The following is a 25971-nucleotide window of genomic DNA, read 5'->3' on the forward strand; positions in this document are numbered from 1 at the left end:
GTGAAAATGCATTAAAAAAAAAAATCCCTAAAAGGTGCCAACATGAAGTATCTCAGATTAGAAGAAAACCTCATTATTTAACAGCAAATACCCTTTGCCAATGAGAACGGGAGAAAAGATAAAAACTATCTGTACTTTCACATTGTTCTGGGAGGATCACTACTCAAACCACTTTTACAAGTATATATTCACTAATGAAAACATGGTAACTGAAGACGATGAGGCCTATCGTAAACGGTGCATGTTTTCTCTTTTGATGAAACGTAAAGGCCGGGTTAGCTACATCCTCTGAGGTGGAATCAGTCTATAAAGTAAAAACATTAGCACAAGAAAGCAAAACTGATAAAACAAGTAAGACAACCGAGAGGAAAACAGAATTCTTCCTTCATGCTTCATTTATGGATTAAATTTTAACATAGTACAAAATAATGCACTTTATGGAATGTACTACACAGGGCTTTATTAATTTATATGACTAAATGTAATATGTACTATTAAATGAAAGAAAAAAAAGAATTCAATAACTAAACTTACTACAACCTAGAAACTGTGCAATTTACCACTGAAGAAAATGTTTCGATGACTTTGGTTTTCCAGTATTCAATACATTCTTTGAATATTTTCATGCCACTATGTCTCCTTATTTTGATGTTGTAATGTACTTAAAAAAAACTTTAATTTTAGAATAGTTTTATATTTACAGAGAAGTTGCAAAGATAGTACAGAAAGTTCCCATATGCCCCACACCCAGTTTCTTCTATTGCTAACATCCTACATTAGGTCTGATACATTAGTTACAACCAATGAAGCAATATTAATACGTTATTATTACTAAGGTTCATATTTGATTTGTATTTCTTTAGTCTTTACTTAATGTCCTTTTTTGGTTCCAGTGTCCCATTCAGGACACCACATTACATTTAGTAGTCATATCTCCTTAGATGCCTCCAGACAGTGTTGGTTTCTCAGACTTTCCTTGTTTTTGATGACCTTGACAGTTTTGAGGCATGCTGGTCAGGTCATTTTGCAGAATGACCCTCAACTGGAGTTTGTCTGATGTTTTTCACAGTCTGACTGAGGTTACTGAGTTTGGAGGAGGAAGACCACAGAGGTAATGTGTCATTTCCAGGGCATCACACCAAGAGCACACACGACATCAACAGAACACTGCTGTTGATGCTGACCTTGATCTCTTGGCTGAGGTATGTCTGTCAGGTTTTTGTTTTCTCGTCTTCTCCCCTTCTTTTCCCTTTCCTTTCCTCTCACCTTCCTTCCCCCCTTTTCTGTCTCTTTTTCTAGCATTTCCCTGCTTCCTGCCCCAGCCCTGGATTCAGCCATTTCTCCAAGAAGCACTGGTTCCTTCTTCTGGAAAATGTTATTAAATACCAAGATCAGAGTACTAGGTGTGCTCCTTGCAGCTGTGCTGCCCTTGCTTCTGGGCCCTGGCAGCTCACAGAAAAAGGAAACACATGTGTAAAATAACTAGCTCACTTACACACACAGATCTATAAATATTTCTGTATGTATCCACCTGACTCTATATTAAGCTAAACATGAGTTCATTTTAAGGTCTCCAATTCTAATCCACTACCACATGGATAGTTTTAGCCTTATTTGTCTGTAGTCTCCCCTCCAACAGTCAGAAACCTGACTCCCATTTGCCATCCACTTAAGACAAAGACACACAAGTAACATGAAGAAAAAAAATATTACGCTAAGCTACAGATGAAAACGCTAAGCTACAGACGAGCAGAATTAGACAAAATCTTCTGAAATAAGTCAGGGAAAAACCCCAGCAAATACATATTAGAGAAATATTTAAGGTTCACACATCAGCGCAAATCAGAGTACAGAGAAGTGTACTTCAAAATACCTTCTAATTCTTAATTGTGAAGAAGCAATTCTGTGTAAAAAAGTTAAAAATAATTGCTATGAAATGTGCCAAATAAAAGGTTAGCTTTCTCCCCCCCTTTTTGTCCAAGGAGGATTCAAAGGCACACAATATTGTCACCTTTTAATGAGGTACTTCTAAAGACTTTCCCCAGAAAGACCAGCTGGCTTCTTCTGCCACACCCTGGAGAGTCAGGTCCGAAGCGGAGAGGACATCCACAGACATCACAAGGCCCACTAACAGTGCTCTAACTGCTGCCGAGGAGAAACAAACCAGGATAATGAGGAAATATTCCCGACAATCAAAGAACTCCCAGTTCCGTGCTTGTGATTTTCCTGCCTAAGACCCAGAGATTTTTATTTAGTATGTTGGTGAACTTCAGTTTGATAAAAAAAAGATTACTTCATACTTCAGTTCATTATCTATCACACAAGAGGAAAGAGTAAATTGTTTCTCATCAACAAACACATTTTCCTCCAGCAGTTTGTGGACCCATTTGTCTCAGAGCTTTCGAGATTATCTGTCCCTTTCTCTCCCTGGCATCTGCTCGTCTACCACTTATTCAACAGCCCCCAAATACCCTTACGTCTCCCCTTCCTGGCAGCGACGGGCAAGTGAGCTTGGCAAACAGGGGCACAGACGGGCAATGAGCTCTGGGACTCCCCCCACCCCCGCTCCTGCCTTCTCTTGGGCCCGAGATACAGACAGAAGTCTACAGTACCCCATTTGCATTAATAGAGTCTACAGAAAACCAAACCAGTTTCCTGTCTTCAGTTGGAATCATGGCCTGGGCAGATGCCACTGGTGCCCTGCCCCTATCCCCTTGCCCTCATCCCCTGACGTACTTGATCTCCAAACGTAAGCGCCTTTGCCTGACGTGCTAGAGCCAGCTCTGTCGCCAGCATGAAAGGCTAGAAGCAGCAGGGAGCAGCCCCCAACCAAACGACATACCCCTGCCCCTTGCCTTGGATGGGACAACTCAGGTGTGTGTTTTAAACCAGCTCCCAGTTCCCAGGAGGGATAAACCCCCGTCGCTCACAGGGATGTCTGGTTTGATAATATGCCCCTTAAATGCTATCTTCCCTTTCCTGTCGCACTTCCCCACTCCCTACAGTGTGGTTCTTTCACCTTCTAAATTAACCACTTCCACTCAAATCCTTGTCTCGGGGTCTGCTTCTCAGGAAGCCCAAACATTTCAAGCACTGCATGTTTACACTCTTTCAAGAATGTGAAGAGCGAGCCGGCTTGGCCATAAGCATTATCAGTCAGGAAAACTTGGGCTCTGACGTCAACGAGACCTCGGCTCAAGTCCTGGTACTGCCATCTACCATGTGTACAACCCTAAGCTGCTTATGTGACCCCTTAGACCTTTCATTTCCACTTCTCTAAAATGGGCTTGCCTGTGGACTAAGTGATATAACACAGAACACTCCTAGCACTCACATATTGTTGAGTCCAAAAACCTCCTACAAAACCCATCAGCTTTTCAATAGCAAGCATCAAGGGACATACCCCCAAAGACTCTTTGAGCTCCTCTCCTCAGGAATCCTCATCTTGCTGTACTCACCAATTCTGAACTATTAGGTTTACCCAATCCTAACCAAGACCCGCACTGAAAGAACTGACTAAACCAAAATCGTAATCTCAACACACAAGTCAGCTTCGCCCCTCTGGCTGAGAGGCCACTTTGATGATAGAGGTAGTGTTTCCCATTCCCTTCAACAAGCAATAAACTCAGCGTGGTCTTATCAACAGGCTGATGGTGCCAGTACTCTACATTCCTCAGATGAGTGTCACAATGGCACTTTTTCTCTTACAATTTCCCCATCGTTCTCCAATTGACTCAGAATTTAAGAAAAGCTGAAATTTAACTACTCCTTAAATTTTCCAACAAATTGTAATCAAGATTTCTTCACATATTTTTGTTTTTTGCTCTCTTGCTCTTAAGAAGTCTGGACAGATAGCTCTTGGAAATATGACTGAAAAGGGAGGAAAAGTTGTACCAAAATCTATGAAATGCACGGCCCACAGTTAATACGCCTCTTTGTCAAAGTTTCCCGTGTTCTGTGCCTGTCTGTATTGTAATTCCTACAATGATGCTGCTACTGACCTAGCATCAAAAAAGCGGTAATGGTTTGGGCCAGGAAGTGTGAAAAGTTAAAATGTCCTTGTTCACACCTTATCTGACCCAGGTTATTTTATGACCAGCACTTGGCATCTGCAAGAAGGTTCACGCAGGTTACAGGTTACCAAGCAGTGAAATTAGGTGGTCTCTGTGATACCCTTCATTCCTACTGAAATCAAAGTCCCTGCTTCATTAGCCCACACTCTCTAACACACCAAAGCTGAGGTAACCATGTTGGGTCAGTCCTGAACAGACTGACTGAAATAAATATGGTTTCAGCGACTGAAAACAATACTCAGCATCCCATGTAGATCCCAGGCTACCACTTTTTTTAGCCAATAAATCGTAACTATAAATCTTTCCTTTAGAAAATCTTCTGGTATAAACAAGCTTCTCTGATTATGGAAAATGACCCTTTCCAAGAATTTTTTTAAATTTTAACAATTTCACACTTACAAAAAAAATGACTCTTAGGCCCTTCACCCAGATTTTCCAATTGCTAACATTTTGCCACATTTGCTTTCTCACACTTTCTCTCTGTGTGTGTACACTCACACACATACACGTTATTTTTTTAAGCACTGAGAGTTTCAGCCATCATGTCCCTTTAACCCTTCAGCGTGCATTTCTTAAGAACAAGTACATTCACTTACACAGCCATAATAAAATTTTTAAAATCAGGAAATTGAATACTGATATAATATTACCTAATCTATGACATTACTCAATTTTTTCCAGTTACATAAAAAGTTTCTTTTTAACTTATATTGCCTAGAATTAAAGTGCATAAATATTTTTTTAAAATAATGATCTAAAGTTTCTTCCAGAGAACAGCATGACCACTATTCATCTCTACATGAAGATTAAAGCTTCCTCTCTAGGGTCATAATCAAAAGCATCTTTTCTTATAACTTAGCACTCAATAAAAATGGAGTTTTTTCTGCTTGCCAAAACTCAGGGAACAAAAGCCCTCTCTTCTTAAGAAGAACAATAAGTGAATTTACAGAAATTTGGACAAGTCTCTTGAACTCCCGGAAGTCATCTAGGGGGTGTACAAAAATCTAAAATTCTTATCAATTTTTTTATCATCTGTCTTCAAATTGGCAAGAAAGAATCAATATAACATTAATAATTAAAACTCTAAAAGAGGTACTTATTTACGAGTTAAGAAACAAATTAGCAACAAACAATTTCATCCTAGTAATTATTTGGATTAGATACACCTACTGGATCTTAAAGTAAGATTATTCTTAGTTGTCAATCTGGCATATTACATAAATTTAAATACTGCTCTAACACAAAGAAAACCAATAGTGTAATTCAATAAGATCTATAATCTGTATTACAGCATGACTACATGAATTAAAAAAACAACTCACAATTTATTTTCACTCACATTAGACCTAAAACAGCATGACTTGTCTCTTTAAAAGAGAAAAAAAAAGCATAAAAATTTACAAAATAGTATGATGCTTCTGTATTAAAAATGTTCCTCTAAGTATCCACGTACCCATACTGCTGTCTTTAGAAGAATGTCCATATGAAAGTGTTAACAGTTCTTTCTTGCTGATAAAATTTTACTGGACTCTTACTTTTTGTTTACCTAAATTTTCTATTTTTCACAATAAGCATGCATAACATCTGAATTAAAAGTTGTTTTGAAAATCTAGGGCTTTACAGTGAAAGCAATAAAACTATCATAAAAAGAAAAAGTGAGAAAATTTTCGTAAAAAATGAACACTTCAATATACAAGGAATAAGCATAATTCTAGTAGGTTGATTCATGGTCTGCAATGGTCAAGCGGTAAAAGAACACAGATAATTTATCAACTATTAACCTGTCAAAAATAACAGGATTACAGAATGTTAGGGTTGGAAAAGATCTGAACAAAGTCACTGAGTGTCATGTCTCATCACCCTTCCATGCGATGTCTGAATTATGGAAAATAAATGTTGGACCAGACAAATAAAGACCACTAATCTCTGAAATGCTTTGATTCCACTAAAGGCATTTGGTTGTGATGGGTCCCTTTTCACTTTGAATGCTTGTCCTGATTTCTAAGGTGTTAATTATCCTAATCAGCTGTGTATCTCTCTTGACCATTTAGACTTTAGAGTCACTAAATCGCACTGGCATTAACCAATGGATCACTATACTTTGTGACAGTCTTCTGCCAGGTTACCACCAACTTTATGAGTGTTATGACCGACTTTATTAGTTTCCAACTAGGTGGTAAAATTATGCTTGAAGTGAGTTAGGGACCTTATTCATATTCAGATACTATATTTCAAAAATCTAAGACAACATTAATGGTAAGAGGAACCATTATTTTTAATGTTTACATATCCAGAGTTCTTTTAAACATATGTAGACATAGGTTTTTATCTTATGCCATTGTTGTACATATATTTTAAAAAAAACTGAAATAAGTTGGTTAAAGAATTCCTAAAACGTATTCAGATTCGGAGCCCTACGCTTCATCGTGTTTTTCTTTGTTTGTTTGTTTGTTTGTTTGTTTTTTTGCAGTACACGGGCCTCTCACTGTTGTGGCCTCTCCCACTGCGAAGCACAGTTTCCGGACGCGCAGGCTCAGTGGCCATGGCTCATGGGCCCAGCCGCTCCACGGCATGTGGGATCTTCCCGGACCGGGGCACGAACCCGCGTCCCCTGTATCGGCAGGCGGACTCTCAACCACTGTGCCACCAGGGAAGCCCTCTTCATCGTGTTTTGACTCAACGTCTACGATGTCTGTTTTTTCCCTCACAAAGTCATCCTCTGTACCACCAAAAGCACTGGAGATAAAGCATTTCTCCAAATTACCTGACAATTGTCTCCAGGCATTTCATCTAAGGCACTGACACCCATTCTGCAAACTAAACTCATAATTTTGTTTTTCTCAATCACATAACCTGTGACTGGAAGATGAGCAGCTTCTGTTCAAAGACAGCAAGAAATGTCTGACAAATCGATACTTGACACCCAAACAATAGTCTTTGCAACAGATGAATCAGTCAGGCTCACTGTTATTACTTTGAAATTTTTCTCATCTATTCCAAGGGATGTGACCATTTCTCCTGCCTTCAGTAGATCATGTAACAAACAAGCAATCCTTTGCACATAGTTCACTAACAAAACATAACAAGTCTTCAGACACTCGTGGGCATCTTTAGGTCTTGTAAATCATTTGACTGTTTTGCAAGAAAATACAGAAATATAGTCGTTCATCCAACAGTGAACACTACCTCGCTAACATCAAACTTTCACCCTGCTGTATTTTGTTACTTTCTTCGTACCCAACTTTTTTCTCATTATTTTGTTGAAGACATTTTAAATGACAAACCAATGTAATGTTAACAATACATGTAACTCAACTGAAACTCACACACTGGCAAGTATATCACAACTACCACCTGGCTGGCAGCAACTGTAAAACACCATTGATCACTGTACCTATCACAATTTCAGACATTAAAATGTAAAACAGAAAATGTACACCTTAGAATCAAGAAATCCTTCACTTAATAATGGTCGGGTAGTGACCCAAGGCAGGAGATATTTTTTTAAATGAGTGACAGACTCAATTCTTAAGGACTTTGATGAGTAATAATAGGAAGGACAAGGATAGTCAAATAACTATAATACAAGGCAAGATTTGATTTAGACGAACTGCTATGGAATGCAGAGACGCTGCTATAGGAATTCACAGAGGAAGTCAAAATTACTTCCTGCATAGTGGGAAGAATAAGAGAAGAGCTCGGAGGAAGGGCTGCGAAAAAGGGTCATCTGAGAGCAAACTTAAGACATGAGTGATGGAGCAAAGTCTCAGAGGAGGTGGATGAATTCATCTTAAGAAAGAATATGCCTTTAGAAATGTATTAAGAAATATATCTTTCTCTTACAATTAACAGGAAAGAAGTGGTCAGAAATTACAAGAAGCCTTAAAATGGGAAAGGAAGATCTGGAGACAGGTCAGATTAGCTGCCTTGGTGAACTGGGAGACAAGGTGTTCATTCAAAGTGAGGAAACAGACACAGGCAACTGGGTAGGAAAGGCAATAAGGAGTAAATTAGGTGGTGAGCACCCAGCTGAGGCTGAATTAAATGAATTTTCAATGGAACTAATTAGCCCAGGCTCACAACTTTCTAAAGTTCAGAACGGAAGTAGGAAAAAAAATAATAAATTGTGGGATTTACTCTATGATATAATAGCTTAAGAATTAGAATGAAGGAATAGAGGACTATGAAAGCATTTATGAAATATCCAGTCCTAGAGACCCAAGTTTTCCAGTATTACTGAAGAAAATTCAATTGATTTGGTCTTTATAAAACCAGAATAATAATCATGTATTTATCAAAGACCCTCACATCTATTATCTCATTTCATCTTCCCAACAGACCTGAGACAGAAGATATTTATACATGCTTTTCATAGCTATGGAAACGGACTTCAAAAGATTGACTCCCAAATCACCCAGCAGATCCTGACCCGAAGCCACTCAAATGTAAGCCTGTACTTTCCTGCTGCACCACGGCTGCTCCCCCTGCACACTTCCTCCTCCACAGTCCACTCGGGAATCGGCTGCCCAGTGGTCCGCCCTGGTATCAAAGCAAATACCACTGTACTCCCACTCTCCCTTTAGCCTGAGTTTCTAGGTCTTATATAAGGAACAGACTCAACATTTTAAATGTAAAAAACCTTAGACTGACAAAATGACAGGGCAAATTAAAAGGAGGGTATAAAAGCGTATTTAATTAAATTAAAAATTTAAAGTTTAACATAGTTAATGTTTACAATGTGTGTAACACTTCTTTTTTTTTTTTTTTTTGTAACACTTCTTTATACTTGAGATATGAGTACCAGACACTGACCGATTTCTCAAGGCAAGCCACGCAAATCCTCATATTCGGTCTCTAAAGCTAAGCTTCCAAAGTGTGCAAACAAAGTCAATGATTTTTGTCCTTGTTAAAACTACAATTAGAAACAACCCAAACGTCCATCAACTAATAAATGAATAAATAAAATGTATATCCATACAATGGAATATAATTTAGAAAGAAAGAGGAATATAGTACTGAAACATGATACAAAATGGATAAACCTTGCAGACAGTATACTAAGTAAAAGAAGCCAGTTACAAAAGACCACATATTGTATAATCCTGTTTATATGAAATGTCCAAAACAGGCAAATCAATAGAGACAGAGTAGATCAGTAGTTGCCAGGAGCTAGCAGAGTTGGGAGGAACTGTGGAGTGACTGCTAATGGGGATGAGGTTTCTTTTCGGGGTGATGAAAATGCTCTAAAATTGTGGTGATGGTGGCACAACTTTGGCAACACAGTAAAAACCAATGAATTGTCACTTAAATGAGTGAATTGTATGGTATGTAAATTATATCTCAATAAAGCTGTTAAAAATTCGCAATTAGCAGGTAGTTCCACTGGTCATGGGTGTATTGCGTGTGTGTGTGTGTGTGTGTGTGTGTGTGTAGACATATATACATGCATAACTAATTAAAGTGTGGAAGAATATAAGAGCCTACTTTAAAAGAAATTAAATGGTTTAATAACCCTCTCACAGTTCAGTGATGTCTATAAGTCTGTCTGAGGCGAAGACCTCCAACAAACTCATCCTGTTTCTCACACTCTCACCACAAGATAAAAATACATCTGGCTGCCATGTGCCTCCCCTTTCATTTTCCTCCATTCCACCCTCCACTCCAAATTTATAAAAATGTCCCATTTCATCCTGGCATTCCAGAACATTCGGGCATCTCATGACTATGCTTAAAAACTCACTCTTATTTCCCTGAACTCTGTTTCTCCTCCGTTTCTACCCTGTACTCTGATAAGTTTTGTGTTTAAAAACACACGCTACCCAATGAACTTACAGGAATGGCCTGATCCAGAGTAACTGTGCAGCAGAGCCATAGTCTTGCAGAAACTCAGGCTACCATATGTTCTGCCTTTACCCAACTCTGGATAAAACTGATCCCGATCTGATCTTGAAAATGTTCGGGGCAAAATGAGAAGATTTTCCCTTCCTAATACTTGATTCTGAATAACCTGAAGCTGTTTTCCAAGAACCCTAGGAAAGCAGAGGGTCCTTGGGTATATTCTTCTCAAAAAAAAATTTCTTCTTAATTTGATATTTTAGACTAGACATTATCATTCTAGAGTACTGTGAACAATTTTTAAATGAACAAATACCAAAGATTAAATAACATGTTGCTGTTAGCATTTAAAATTGGTACAATTCATTCAGAAGGCAACAACACCACCTACCAAGGTCAAAATGATGCTAAAGTTAAGGGAGTAATTCGTTAGAAACAAAAGACTTCCTATGGGGAGAGCTCTACCACAGCTTTAGGTGTGTAAGTATAAAAAACACTGGGGAAGATGTAGAAATACAATAGAAATTTAAAAGTTTGGTCAATTATGGTACAGAAACCCAACAGAATGCTGCAGCTACTAAAAAAAAGTTATAAAGATGAGGTAGAAACATGGGTAGCATTTATCATATAAAGTGAATGGCAAGAACACAAAATGGTAACTATAACACAACACTATGTCATCTTTCAAAAACACATCATCTCCTTAAATTGTCTTTTAAAAAATTTGGAAAAATGACTCACCTCCAAATCTCTCATTGTAAAAGGTTCCCCATCCATTCTATTTGCTCAATTAAATTTTTCTTTCTTTTGTCTTTCTGGCCACCTCTACTTTCTAGTATAGCTGTGTTTATCTCCTTCACTCATTCTTTTGATAAAAATTTCACTGCCAGTCAGGCTCTCTTTTCTAACTCTAGGAAAAATATCTATATAAAGGCTACATTTGCAGCAACATGGATGGACCAAGACATTGTCATACTGAGTGAAGTAAGTCAGACAGACAAAGACAAATACCGTATGATATTGCTTATATGTGGGATCTAAGAAAAGGGTACAAATGAACTTATCTACAAAAGAGAAAAAGAGTTACAGATGCAGAAAATAAACTTATGGTTACCATGGGATAAGGGGGAGGGGGAAGGGATAAAGTTGGAAGACTGGGATTGACATACGCACACTACTATATATAAAATAGATAACTAATAAGGACCTACTGTATAGCACAAAGAACTCTACCCAATACTCATAATGGCCTATATGGGAAAAGAATCTAAAAAAAGAGTGGATATATGTGTAACAGATTCACTTTGCTGTACAGCAGAAACTAACACAACACTGTAAATCAACTATACTCCAGTAAAAATTTAAAAAAATTAAAAAGAAAAAAGTCTACAGAGCAGAAGACAAAGTCCCCAGTGACTGCTGCACATACTCTCCACATCCTGCCCTGATCCCTCTGTGAACCCTACAAAGCAGCAGGGGACAGTGGAAGGAGATGAGGAATGGCACCAGGCCTCAAAGCTATTTTCTGGTTACTTGTGCTGGTCTCTTAGCATGCAGAGAAAACAGAAATTTAAAATAATAAACTACTGCAAGTTTCTTACCTATTGCATGAATCTGACTCTGGTGAAGAAAGAGCTTCCTCTTGAATATCAGTACAACTGGAAGAATCATCTGGTCTGTCAGGCTCTAGTTTCCCTGGGGAGTCCAGCTTTGACTGAGGGAAGTGGTTTGTTACCGAGGGTATACCTGAGAATTTCATTTTATTATCTTCCTGTCCTAAAAAGGAAAAAAGAAATGAAAGAAAGAAAAAAAAGAAACATTTAAGAGTACCTTAAAATTTACAACCTCTGTGTATTTATTATTTCCACAACATTTAATATTCCTATTTGGTAAAACAGAAGTTTATGGAACACTGATTCCAAAACTCTAGTGACAGCCAGAGAGTAAGAATTAGCACTACATTGGTGCTATCTGGTTATACTGTCCACCCAATGTATTTCCAGATTAATTAATTCAAAAATAAAATGTTCTTTAAAACCAGGAGCAGGGAGAACCTTATAATTCTAATGAGGCTTTTATTTACAGTATTACTAAAGAATTCCCGAATATTTCACAGATCAGAGAATAGTGATAAACATAAGAAACATGACAAAAAAGGATTAAAGATTCAATTAATAAGAGAAGCACAATATTTATCACTGACTGCTGAATGGTAGTGAATCCATCTGGACATTTTTCTATATTTGTTACATAGAATCTAATATTCACTGGGGAAGAGAAAAACTAATCAGACGTAACCAATATATCTGTTTGATCCAACACATGTCACATTTCTACACATCCCTTGTCATATTCTCACTTTCCGAGGTCTCTTACTGCAGATAAAGATAAAGGCCCAGGAAAGCTGGGGGGATGCAAACACAGTGTTTGCAGGAAGATGACATGCAGATGTGACCAAATATCTGTGAATATGAGTGCAGAAAATCATCTCTGTGCAGGATTCTTCAGTGTCCAGGCCCCTCCCTCACGATGTGTTTCAGGGCTCTGCTGGGACTTCACTTATGCTGGCTTTAAGATTCAGGGACCGAGTGAGTTCTTGACATGCCTGACACGTGCTACTGGGATACAGCCCCCTTTCATGGGTTTGCTCACAGAGAAGAAGAGCTTTCACACATCACTCATGCACTTGTGGAGGCAAGTGACCTTTCACAAAGGACACCAACGAGAACTGTCAAGGTTTTGTCATAAAGATAAAGCTTATGGAAAAAGAATAAGACAGATTCTTCAAACAAACAAACAAAAACCTTTCCAACTCCATATAGTCAAGATTTTTCCAGAAACAATTATAAGTTTTTGTTATCCTCGCGAACAGCCTACATCACACAAGAGTACAATTTCTAAAAATAAGCTCCTGATGTTGTCTGGCTTTCGCTAAGCCTGCTCATTACCAAAACAAAACTGTACCCTCTAATGTTTACCTGGAAAGGGGAAACATGCAGTCAACTAAAAGGACCATCCAGGATCTCTAGGATATTCTCTTGTAAACAGACACCTAGGACCAGGTTGAGAGGAATCAATCACCCAGTAAACCCGGTGAACCCAGGCAACTCTATCACTCAACTGGCTGGGAGAATGCAATCAAGCCGGCAAACCACGGAGCAGGAATTCAACATAAAACTACCTTTTATTTTTGCACCTGATTTATATTCTTCTCTTACTTCTTCCTCTCTTATATAAGCTTCTACAGGATAAATTCCCTCTTGCAGACAAATGTCATTCAACAACTGGGGGCAATGGAAGTCAGTTATCCTTCATATCTGCCCATGGATCTCAGGACGGAACTCCAAATAAAGCCGAAAACATGAGGCCCCGATATTAAACCTCCCTAAAGAAACGTAAAGTAACAAAAACAGATGAAGGTTTTACTTAACAGGACACATACCTTGTTCACTTATATTGGCATTTTAATGAGCAAGTTTACTCTAAAGAGCAAAAGTTACACTGGTTGTATGATGCTATAAAAAGCCCAACCTGGGCTCCCCTGGTGGCGCAATGGTTGAGAATCTGCCTGCCGATGCAGGGGACACGGGTTCGTGCCCGGGTCCGGGAAGATCCCACATGCCGCGGGGCGGCTGGGCCCATGAGCCATGGCCGCTGAGCCTGCGCGTCCGGAGCCTGTGCTCCGCAACGGGAGAGGCCACAACAGTGAGAGGCCCGCGTACCGCAAAAAAATAAAAAGCCCAACCTTTCGGTCTGTGCCAGTCTGTCTGCCTCTCTCTCACACTCCCCACCCCTCCCAGACACACGCGTTCATGTGCAGCTATCTACCAGCAGCACTCATCGCTGAACCCCAGACAGAGCAATACTCATGTGCACATACACAAAGAATACACCACCCCTGACTACAAGCAATCAATCATTTTCAAAAGAGATTCAGCCAATAAACAAAAATATTCTCTTAATCCAAGATATTAAGCCAGATTTTCTCAGGACCTCAACTACTCTCTGACAATGTCCTTTAACAACTGCATGAACAAAGTTAACTTGTTCACAAAGACCATAAAGTATATACTTATACTCAGGCAGCAACCTACTACGTGACACCAAAAGAACTGAGGACAAAAATAAAGAATGTAATAGCACTGAAAGAATAAAACACTTAGAAATAAATCTAACCAAGGAGGTGAAAGACTTGCATGCTGAAAACTACAAAACATTGTTGAAAGTAATTTTTAAAAAGACAAAAATGAATGACAGATATCCTGTGTTCATGGAACAGAAGACTTAATATTGTTAAGATGTCAACTAACCAAAGCAACTCATCAATGCAATCCCAATGGCACTTTTTGCAGAAATAGAAAAATCCATTGTAACATTCACATGGACTCTCAAGGGAACCAAATGGCCAAAACAACCTTGAAAAGGAAGAATAAAGTTGGAGGACTCATACCCCAAGAGTTGGAGGAGTCCAACTCTTAAATTTGTTACAAAGCTATGGTAATTAAAACAGTATAGCACTGGCGTAAGGATAGACATACAGACCAATTAAATAGAACACAGAGTACAGAAATAAGCCCTCACATACATGGTCAATTGATTTTCAACAAGGATGTCAAAAGCACTCAACAGGGAAAGGACAGTCTTTTTAACAAATGGTGCTCAGAAAACTGGATTATCTACATGCAAAAAGATGAAGATGGACCGTTACTTACACCATATACAAAAATTAACTCAAAGTGGACCACAGACCTAAACATAAGAGCTAAAACTATAAAACTCTTCGGAGAAAACACATAGGAAAACCTTCATGACACTGATTTTGCAACAACTTCATGGCTATAACAGCAAAAGCACAAGCAACAAAAGAAAAAATTGATAAACTGGTTTTCATCAAAATAAAGCACTCTATGCATCAAAAGATACTATCCTGAAAACAAAAAGACAACCCAGAAAAAAGCTGAAAAATATTTGCAAACCATATATATAATGGATTAATATTCAAAACATTTAAAGAACTCTTAAAACTCAACAACAAAAAAACAAACAAGCCAATTAAAAAATGGGCAAAAGACTTGAACAGACATTTCTCCAAAGAAGAAAAACAAATGGCCACTAACCATATAAAAAGATGCTCAACATCATTAGTCATTAGAAAAATACAAATCAAAAAACCACAATGAGATACAAATTGACATCTACCAAGGTGTCTACAGTAAAAAAAAAAAAAAAAAAAAAAAAGGAAAATAACGAGTGTTGACACACATATAGAGAAATTGGAATCCTCAAGCATTGCTGGTGGGAATGTAAAATGGTGCAGCCACTATGGAAAATAGTTTGGTGGTTTCTGAAAAGGTAAACAAAGAATTACTATGTGAACCAGAAATTCCTTTGCTAGGTACATATCCAAAAGAATGCAAAGCAGAGACTTGAACAGATACATGAACACCAATGCACACAGCAGCATTATTCACAACTACCAAAAGGTGAAAATAACCCATTACAGAAGAATGGATAAACAAAATGTGGTATATAGATACAATGGAATTCAGCCATAAAAAATAATGAAATTTTTTTAAAAAAATAAAAAAAAATAATGAAATTTTGACATATGCTACAACATGGGGACCTTGAAAACATTATGCTTAATGAAATAAGCTGACAAAGAAGGACAAATAATATATGATTCCACTTATATGAGGTACCTAGAATAAGCAAATGCATAGACACAGAAAGTAGACCAGAGATTACCAAGAAATGGTGGGGAAAGTGGAAGAGTTATTATTTAATGGGTACAGAGTTTTCACTGGAAATGATGAAAAAGTTTTGGGTGTAATAGTGGTGATGGTGACACAACACCGTGAACGTACTTAATGCCACTGAATTGTACATTTATGAACGGTTAAAATGATAAATATGTTTTGTATATTTTTATCACAATAAAGACAAAATAATAAAGAATTTTCTTGTGCACTTTCCTCCATTATGATTGTTTTTTTGTTCACTGGCCCAAAGTCCTGGCAACATAAATATAATATCAATCTCAAATTTTAAAATGGGTTGAAATTGGAATGTGCTATGTATTAGCCTTAGATATTTTAGCAGAACATTCCATCCAAAGTTATTACCAGTGACCTATAATAAAAATAATTTATTCTCTTTGTAGGATACCTAAGGATCTGCAGCAATAAATCCTATACCTCAAGCTTAAACAACTAAAAAACTTCTGATTTCTCATTAATGGAAAGGAAGACAGATTTTAGAAACTGTGTCTTCAGGACATCTCCACGATCATTCTTCCCAGAGTAATAAACCTAGTTTATATCCAACAACTGCTATATGTCTAAAAGTACTTTTGCCCATTTCAAATACCAATTAAGTCCAAAGTAAATTCCTTTGGTTTTTCCCTTTTGATATTAAAAATTATAAAATTCCATATACTTCTGTTTTTAGTTAAAGTCTCTTACCCACGCATACAGATAATAGTTTTTCTGTAGATTCATCTTCTTCTTTTGTTACTTTTTTTTTTGACATTCCAACAGTTTTCTTATATCCTTTTTTGGCTTGATCCACCAGACGCTGAAATTCATTCTGATGTTTTATACCTGAAATTCAAAAGATCTTCTCAGTAAATCAAGGACTATAAAAGTTACATGTCTACAACCGATGGACTGAACACCAAGAATAACACAAGCTTGCTCAAGAACAGCACCCTTTGGACACACTTACAACGAATTTAAAAGGCCTGGGGAGCTGAGGAAGCATTCTTTTATATCTTCCCCGTTCCTCAGATACAAACTTGAAACATGATATTCCTAGTTCGCAACTGTAGTTTCTTCCCATATCCTACTCTTTTAAAAAGGCTTTTTTTTTTTTTTTTGCCGTACGCGGGCCTCTCACTGTTGTGGCCTCTCCCGTTGCGGAGCACAGGCTCCGGACACGCAGGCTCAGCAGCCATGGCTCACGGGCCTAGTCGCTCCGCAGCATGTGGGATCTTCCTGGACCGGGGCACGAACCCGTGTCCCCTGCATCGGCAGGCAGACTCTCAACCACTGCGCCACCAGGGAAGCCCTAAAAAGGCTTTTTGATAAGAGCATGAAAGATGCTGTTTTCTTAAATATAACCAAAAGACACCATTCTAACTTCCCAGACACAACCGAGTACTAAGAGGAAGAACATTAACTGAGTATAAAAGCAGAAACTTCTAGGAAAGTTGTATAAAAACATAGGATACCTACTTTAATTTCCCCTTTTTCCTTCACATTTCTTGCCTGTTTCCCATCAGAACCCCTTTAATAATCTAAGATCCCCACCACCACCAATCTACCTTATCTTAGGATATTATAATTAATCAATCTTAATTTACTACTACTTTAACACCTCTGAAGATAATTTAAGCCTGACCTCCAGGTCACCATTATTAGTGTACATTAATTTACTCAATAAAGAGTAGCCGTTCGTCATTCGACCATGGACTTGAACACATCTATTTGTGATTCTGAACCATGGTTCAAACAGCTGAGGCTGTACTTACTTATCTAGCAACCTTAAACACTTAAGTCATGGTCCAAAATAATGTTGTAGATCCTATAAAAATACATTTTAGAAAGAGTCATACTGCAAGAAGTTAACACAAAGTTTTGAGACTGTTTTCCTCCAGTAACCATCATATTCCCTGTAGTTATTCCCATGAATAACTGGGTTTAGGGGAAAATTTGTGCTTCGGTTGAAAACTATGCATTTTCTAGAGCCACCCTTCCAGGATTCCAGTCATCCACTGCCCTTGAGCTATGTTACAGTTCTGTAATTTGTAGATAACCAACCACAATGGAAAACAATTCTTGTCTATAGACAAGCAGAATCCTGTCTGGTGATGGTTCGATGGACTTCCGTCCCCCTCTGGAAAAAGCCAGTTTTCCCTCCATTTGCATATTCATTTCAATATTCCTGATCTATACATGTGACTGTTCTTTGGACATTAGGGACAGAATGCTCCTAATTCCAACATATTTATGTGCACGGTATGTGTATGGAAAACTCCCAGTGAAACTAATGTGTTGGGTTGCAAAGTGTCTGGTAAATTTTAAATAAGAGACTGGTTAAAATTTCAGCAAAATATAAGCTGCCCATAAAGATTACTAGAAAAAATTAGCTCTTCAGAAATAGGTGAGATCTCATGTAGAATACAAGCTAGGTGATTTCTTTTAAGTCCTATTTAACTCTATACATTTGAGAACAATTACTTCGTACTTGTTCAGCTCCCCGGAATCAATGGGCTACCACCACTGCCATCCTTATGTAGTTTGTCTTAGGCAAGGGTAACACAGCACTATGGGGTCTACATAATTTAAGCAGATCAGCCTGGGCCATTCTGCTAGTAAGGCTTCTCCTGCTAGTAAGGCTCCTCCGTTGTGTACTTATGGATTGTGGATTTAGAATGACTCAGGAAACTTGCTAAAGTAATCTCATAACAGCTAAGGAGGCTTAATGACTTTATCTTCTAAAGTAATAAAATCCCAGGTTTAGAAGAGATTTTCTTTTTAAATCTAATTACCCCTACAGCTAGGCTGGAAAGCAAAAAGTAAATGGCAACCACAGCTTTGGCTTTGGCCCAAGAAGTCCAATAACCCCTCAAAAAATGAACAATGCCAAGAGATTATCACTAATAAAATTGTTCCCACTCATTTCTCCACCTCATTTTAGGAGTTCTGCCATTTGGCAAGGAGAACCTTAGAGTTTAAAGTCTCAGTTCTGCTGGCTCAATGCCCTGAATTTACCTCTTAAAAGTTTTAAGTGGTTCAGACAGTGGTAGGAGCTGACAAATAAGCCCACATTGAACCAAGTCATACTCTTCAAGATTTTTAATACTTGAATCATACCACCCTTTCTGCCTCACCAAGTTGAAATACCATAATCTTTTCTAGTGCCAAGTCAAGCCCTTCATGCCCTCACCACCTCACCTGCTCTTTTTTTAGAGCAGCGTTTACAGCCAGAGTATCTCTGGGTCTGCCCATGAACCCAGGGGTGCACCAAAACCAGGATCCCAAGAGTGGGACAGACTCTAGCCTCTAAAGTGATGTCACTGAGATACATACTCATTTACTTTAAATCACAGAGTGCGTCTGAAGTCAGTGTCTCCCAAAGTAAAATCTCATGTCTTTTTTTCCCCAACTACCTATGACACCCACGCAGCAAACATGGATGAAGAACAGATTAACACTAAAGGCTAACATTCACTCAGGATTCATTCATTTAACCTGAACTGACTAGCCTCACTTTAAATTCATGACCGTAAGTCAAACAAGCACTCAGCACTATCGTACAACATTTCTACATTTCTCAAGTAAACTTTGCTTTACAATTCTCCAAAATGTCGACTTCATACTTTCTCCAAACCTCCAACACTCCCATCTCAGTTGGGCTCACACTACTTTGAAACTACAGAAAACTTCTAACAGGAACTCTGTCGTCTTCCAACTACCACTACTTCATCTGTGCACACATGATCTATCTTCCTGGCAGTTAGCATGAAACGGTGATCCTTGCTGCAATTAAGGGCCAACTGCTAATTTATGCTCTGGATTCCATCACTAAGGCCTTCTCAGTGATACAGTATGTGCAATTATCCTTTACTCTATCATCTATTTCCCCCTCTCTTGTGAATCTTTCCCACTGCATACAAATAAGCCTAGGACGGGACCGTGCTTTTGAAACACAGTGTGGGTTGTGAAAACAACTTAGTAGATCCAGACCAGCATTTTTTTCTTAAAACAATAATAAGAATAGGATGGGGCTTCCCTGGTGGCGCAGTGGTTGAGAGTCCGCCTGCCAATGCAGGGGACACGGGTTCGTGCCCCGGGCCGGGAAGATCCCACATGCCACGGAGTGGCTGGGCCCGTGAGCCATGGCTGCTGAGCCTGCGCGTCTGGAGCCTGTGCTCCGCAACGGGAGAGGCCACGGCAGTGAGAGGCCCGCGTACTGCAAAAAAAAAAAAAAGAATAGAATAAAAAGTGCCAGAGTGCATTAAAAATGGAAAGAGGAAACAACCAAGATGTCCTTCGTTAGGTTAATGGATAATAAACTGTGGTACATCCAGAGAGTGGAGTGTCATTCAGCTCGAAAAAGAAGTAAACTATTGGGACTTCCCTAGGGGCCCAGTGGTTAAGAATCCGCCTGCCAATGCAGGGGTCATGGGTTTGAGCCCTGGTCCGGGAAGATTCCACATGCTGTGGAGCAACTAAGCCTGTGCACCACAACTACTGAGCCCGCGTGCCACAACTACCGAAGCCCATGCGCCTGGAGCCCATGCTCCGCAACGAGAAGCCACCGCAGTGAGAAGCCCACACGCCACAATGAAGAGCAGCCCCCGCTCACCGCAACTAGAGAAAGCCCGCACGCAGCAACAAAGACTGAATGCAGCCAAAAATAAATAAAATAAATAAATTTATAAAAAATAAATAAATAAAAATCTAGATGTGGACATATGCTTTCACTTCTGCTGGGTAAATAGCTAGGAGTAGAATTACTGGTAGGTAGCTTTATGTTTCCATTTATAACAGACTACTAAACTGTTTATCTAAGTGGCTGTATCATATTACATTCTCACCAGCAATGTATAAGAGTTCCATTAGCTCTACATCCTGGCCAGCACTTGGGATTATCCTTTCTTTCTTTCTTTTTTCTTTTTTGCCATTAAAATAACCGTATCTTTTCATGTGGTTATTTGGTATTTGAGTATCTCCTTCTCTGAAGATGTTTAAATATCTGTGCTTTTAAAAAATACATCCTAGGACTTATTGAATTTTAAGAGTTCTTTATATAATACAGATACTAGCACTTTGTCAAATATAAATTTTACAATATTTTCTCACAATCTGTGACTTGCTTTTTCATTTTCGTCTTTTTTTTTTTTTTTTTTTGCCACACCATGCAGCATGTGGGATCTTAGTTTCCCTACCAGGAATCGAACCCACGCCCCCTGCAGTGGAAACATGGAGTCTTAACAACTGGACTGCCAGGGAAGTCCCTTCATATTTGTCTTCTGAAGTGTAAAAGCTTTTGTTTTAATGAAATATAATTTATCACTTTTTTCTTTTTCTTTTACGATTCATACTACTTGTGAAAGATGATCATGTCAACTGTGAACAAGAAGTCTTATTTCTTCCTTTCAAATCTGAATATTACTTCTCTTTCTTGCCTTGTCACACTGGCAAGGACCCACGGTACAATGCTGAACAAAAGTGGTAAGAACAGACTTCTCTACCCTGTTCCTAGTCAGAAGAGAAGCATTCAATATTTTACCATTAAATATGATGTTAGTTGTAGGTTTTTCAGATATCCTATACCACAGCGGTCCCCAACCTTTTTGCACCAGGGACTGATTTCATGGAAGACAAGTTTTCCACCGACCGGGGTTGGGGGATGGTTCAGGCGGTAATGGGAGCAATGGGGAGCGGCAGATGAAGCTTCACTCGCTCGCCCGCCGCTCACCTCCTGCTGTGCAGCCCGGTTCCTAACAGGCCGTGGACTGGTACCGGTCCACGGCCCAGGGGTTGGGGATCCCTGCTATACCAGATTAAAAAAATTCTCATTTAGTGAGAGTTTTTATTACTAATGGGTGTTCAACTTTGACATATACTTATTCTGCATCTACTTATAAAATTATAGTGGTTTTTTTTCCAGTCTGTTAATACACTGAATTATATTGATCAATTTTCTAACATTAAACCAATCTTGCATTCTTAGGATAAATTCCACTTGGTTATAATGCATTATCCTTTTTATGTTGTGCTGGATTTGATTTACTAAAATATTGTTAAGAATTTTTGCATCTATGTTCATGAGGAATATTGGTCAGAACTTTTTATTATACTATCCTTGTCTGGTTTTAACTTTCATGGAAACTTTAGCTTCATAAAATGAGGTAGGAAGTATTCCTTCCTTTTCAATTTTTTAGAAAAAATTTTGTAGAATTGGTATTATTTCCTTCCTTATGTGTTTCATAGAATTCACACCAGCGATGCCAACTGGATCTGGAGTTTTCTTCCTGGGGATGCAAATTCAATTCATTAACTAGATATAGGGCTATTCAACCTTATCTATTTCTTCTTGAGTAAGGTTTGGTAATTTGTGTCTTTCAAGAAATTTGTCCATTTCATGTATGTTTCCACACTGACTGGCATGAAGTTATTCATAATATTCCCTTACTGTTCTTTTAATATCAATAGGATACTTAGTAATTCTCCCTCTTTTATTGCTGATATTGGCAATTTGTGCTTTCTCTCTTTTTGTCCTAATCAGGCTTGCTAGAGGGTTCCCAATTTTGTTGACCTTTACAAACAGCTTGTGGTTTCATAGATTTTCTCTGTTATTTTTCTGTCTTCAATTTCACTGATTTCTGCTCTTCACTGTTACTTTCCATCTGCTTACTTAGGATGGAATTTGCCCTTCTTTTCCTAGTTTCTTAAGATGAAAGCATAGATAACAAATTTAAAACCTCTTCTCTTTTTTAATATAAGCTTTTAATGCTACACATTTCCTTCTAAGCATTGCTTTAGCTGCAACACACATTGCTATGACGTCCTTTCATTCAGTTCAATTTATTCCCTAATCTGCATTTACCTCAGCCAGAATATTTTTCAATTCAAATATGTATGTCATCTAAGGAATTCCATTTGTTTTTTTTGTTTTTGTTTTCGTTTTTTGGCCACACTGTGCGCCTTCTGGGATCTAGTTCCCCAACCAGGGATCAAACCCGGGTCAGTGAAAGCAAGGACTCCTAACCACTGGACTGCCAGGGAACTCCCTTTTTGGTCTTTTTTTAATACTGTCCATTTCTCAACTCAGCATGACCCTCCCTCATTCTTCCTTCTTCTAAAGAACATATTTGTAAATGTTGTTTAAACAGTTTTATCTACTAGTTTCATCGTCTCTGTCATTGCTGGGTCTGGTTCTATTAATTGATTTTTCTCTTTTCTAGGATGTTATTTTTTTGCTTCTTTGAATTCCTGGTAATTTCAATAGGATATTGTTAATTTTATATTGTTGTACCTATTTAGTGATTATTTTGAGGTTCCCCCACCTGGGACCTTAAAGCTGCCTGCAAGCTGCTGGACCTGTAGAGCTCACCATCTTATTTGTTTTCTTTCTCTCAGGGGAAACAGTCCTGTGCTACCTTTTTCCAATACCTGAAAATCTACTGATTTATATATTTCATCTGGTTTTCTAGCTTTTAAGGGAGAAAAGTAAATACAGTCTGTTATTCCATCTGGGCTAGGAGTAGAAATCTCCATTTACTTTGATTTTTCTGTGCTGGGAAAGTTATCTTTTTACCAAAATATGCCATTTATGATTTATGTTAATATAATGAATTTATTGTTGTTTTTAAATAAGTTAATAAATATTTTTGAAATTTCTCGGTTTTAATTTTTCTTAGACCCATGTGTTATTTGGAAGTGTATTATTTAGTTTCCAAATATTGGTGGTCTTCCAGAGGGCTTTGTGAACAAACTTTGTGCACTGAATGAACTCACAAGGTGACCTTCTGCAGACCCCCGGGGTTCTCTCTTCAGTGCAACTTTCTCTTCTCCGCACTCTGTCTTGCAAACTTCAGCTCCTTCAGTTTCTCTGGTCTTTCTTTCTCCTCAACTCAGAGCCCTCCAAGCTCTGCCTAGGATCTCCCTGCCCGACTAGGAGCCTAGAAACTCTATTATAGGGCTCATATAATAAATTTTTCCATCTCTCAGAGATTCCTGTCCTTTGTTACCTAATGTCTAACGTCTTGAAAACTATTTCATATGTTTTGTCCATTTACAGTGGTTGTTTGTTGTTTTTTTGGGGGGGGGCGGGGGGGGGTTGTTGTATATCAGGTCCCAATTATTCTGTCTTGGCCAGAAGCAGAAGTCCCCCAAGCTTTAATCTGTAATATGATACATATCAACAACTATAACCCACATAAATGAAAGCTCTTTGGTGCCCTAGACAAATTTTAAGAGTGTACAGAGGCTTAGAGAACTGAGAATTGTTGCTCTAAAAGTTGGGGTGCCCCAGGGCTTAGCCTTAGGCTCTGTTCCCCACAGAACTCTTCTCCCAGCTAATTGTATCTAAGTATACAATTTTAAAGCACATGTCTTTTTAGTTAGATACATTCATCCATTCATGCCTAATTCTCTTTTCCACGTGGATATCCACTAAAACCCAAAACTTAACACAGACAAAATAGGAATTTTGATTCCATTTCCCCATCCACAATCCTCACCCTGGTATCCATCTCAGTAAATGGCATCATCACTCTCCAGGTGCTTGAACCAAAAGTGCAGGGGTCATTCTTGATTCCTCTTTTATTCACCCCCTATATTAAATTCATCAGCAAGTACTATTGGTTCTACTTTGAAAGTTTACCTTGAATTGTGTATTTTACTTCTGCTACCACTCTAGAAATGCCACATGCCTGACCTAATTTACTAAAATGGCCTCACTTCATTCAGGTCTCTTCTCAAACATCACATCACCCTTCTTAAAGGAGCCCTTCTGGTCGAGCAGCTCCATCACTTTCTACCCCTACCTTAAGTCTCTTCATAGCATGTATCACTATCTGACACACCTTACTCGTTTGCTTACTGTCTGACTATTCCCAATACAGTGTAAGCTCCATGTGGGCAGAGACTTGGTCTGTTTCTTTAATGTTATATTCCCAATACCTAGAATACTGTCTGGGTGATCCATAAATGTGGCCTGTGTGAAGAGCCTTTCGGTTAGTTTTCTTACTATTTCTTGCCACCTTACAATTTATTCTCTATTCAGCAGATGCCATCTTTTTAGACATAAGTAAAATCGTATTACTTGTCTTTCTAAACTCTCCAATGACTTCCCACTGCAGGAAGAGTAAAGCCCAGTACACTCTTACAAGGTCTTTCCTTCCGGGACCTGGCCCTGCCTCCCTGTACACCACTCTTCCGCTTCGCTTACTACACTCTACTCACACCCGCCGACGCTGTGTCTACCTCAGCACCTCTGCCCCTGATGCTCCCTCTGCCTGCAATACTCTTCCTCCGGCTCTGTGAATGGCTGCCTTTATTTTCATTTCAATTTTTTTTTTTTTTTTTTGTCTGCGCCTGACCGGGGATCAAACCCAAGCCCCCTGCATTAGGAGCGTGGAGTCTTAACCACTGCGCCACCAGGGAAGTTCCGCTAGCAATATTGTTTTGTTTTGTTTTTTGTAATTTTACGTCATTTTTTATTTATTTAATTTTATTTTTTGGCTGTGTTGGGTCTTCGTTTCTGCACGAGGGCTTTCTCTAGTTGCGGCAAGCAGGGGCCACTCTTCATCGCGGTGCGCGGGCCTCTCACTGTCGCAGAGCACAAGCTCCAGATGCGCAGGCTCAGTAGTTGTGGCTCACGGGCCTAGTTGCTCCGTGGCATGTGGGATCTTCCCAGACCAGGGCTCAAACCCGTGTCCCCTGCATTGGCAGGCAGATTCTCAACCACTGTGCCACCAGGGAAGCCCATTTCGATTTTTTTTTTTACTTATGACTCATCTCAAATGTCAACTCCTCAAGAAAAACCTTTTCTTGACTACATTATCTAATGTCCCCATAATTTCTATAAATTACTCTGCTTTATTTTCTTTATAGCATCTGCCACCTAAAACTGTTAGTCATCTGCTGATTTACTGTTATTTATCCGTCTGCTATTAGAATATAAGCTCCATGACGAGAAATTTATGTGTCTTGCTCACTGCTCTATACTCACTACCTAGAAGAACAGCTAGCACATAGTAGATGCTCAATAAACATTTACTGAATTAGTGAACAACCAAATTAAAAAAACAAAGGAACATATTAAGCTAAAATGCCTTGCCTACTTAACAGGATTAAGCTGGTGCTCTCAGGAAAAGTTACAGGAGGTAATCCCGGAGTGTTCACTGGAGGTTTGTCTTTTTTTTCTTGGCAGCGTATAAAACTATATTTTACCAAGGTGAAGAGCGTGAAGATCCCCAAAATATGTCTGTCATGGCAGTTAGGCAAGTAGAGTAACTTCCTTCAGGCTAAGATTCCGCCTCTTACTG

The 25971-nt window shown here is 38.7% G+C and overlaps 1 protein-coding gene across 4 annotated transcripts in view; it reads right to left on the minus strand.

Moving 5' to 3' along the window:
• RAD18 (RAD18 E3 ubiquitin protein ligase) overlaps positions 1 to 25971 on the minus strand; it is a 116793-nt gene that overhangs the window by 23149 nt on the left and 67673 nt on the right. For 3 of the 4 annotated variants that reach the window (XM_029244090.1, XM_029244089.1, XM_029244092.1), the window contains 2 exons: positions 16373 to 16510; positions 11510 to 11684 (listed from right to left, as the gene is read on the minus strand). In XM_029244090.1, coding sequence (XP_029099923.1) covers positions 11510 to 11684; positions 16373 to 16510 — 313 coding nt within the window. Of the gene's footprint in view, positions 1 to 11509; positions 11685 to 13023; positions 13294 to 16372; positions 16511 to 25971 lie in introns of those variants that run through there. The other variant, XM_029244093.1, reaches the window with a different exon arrangement.

Source organism: Monodon monoceros, unplaced genomic scaffold, assembly GCF_005190385.1.
Source record: "Monodon monoceros isolate NGI ecotype Baffin Bay Population unplaced genomic scaffold, NGI_Narwhal_1 Super_Scaffold_3, whole genome shotgun sequence".
Lineage (NCBI taxonomy): Eukaryota > Metazoa > Chordata > Mammalia > Artiodactyla > Monodontidae > Monodon > Monodon monoceros.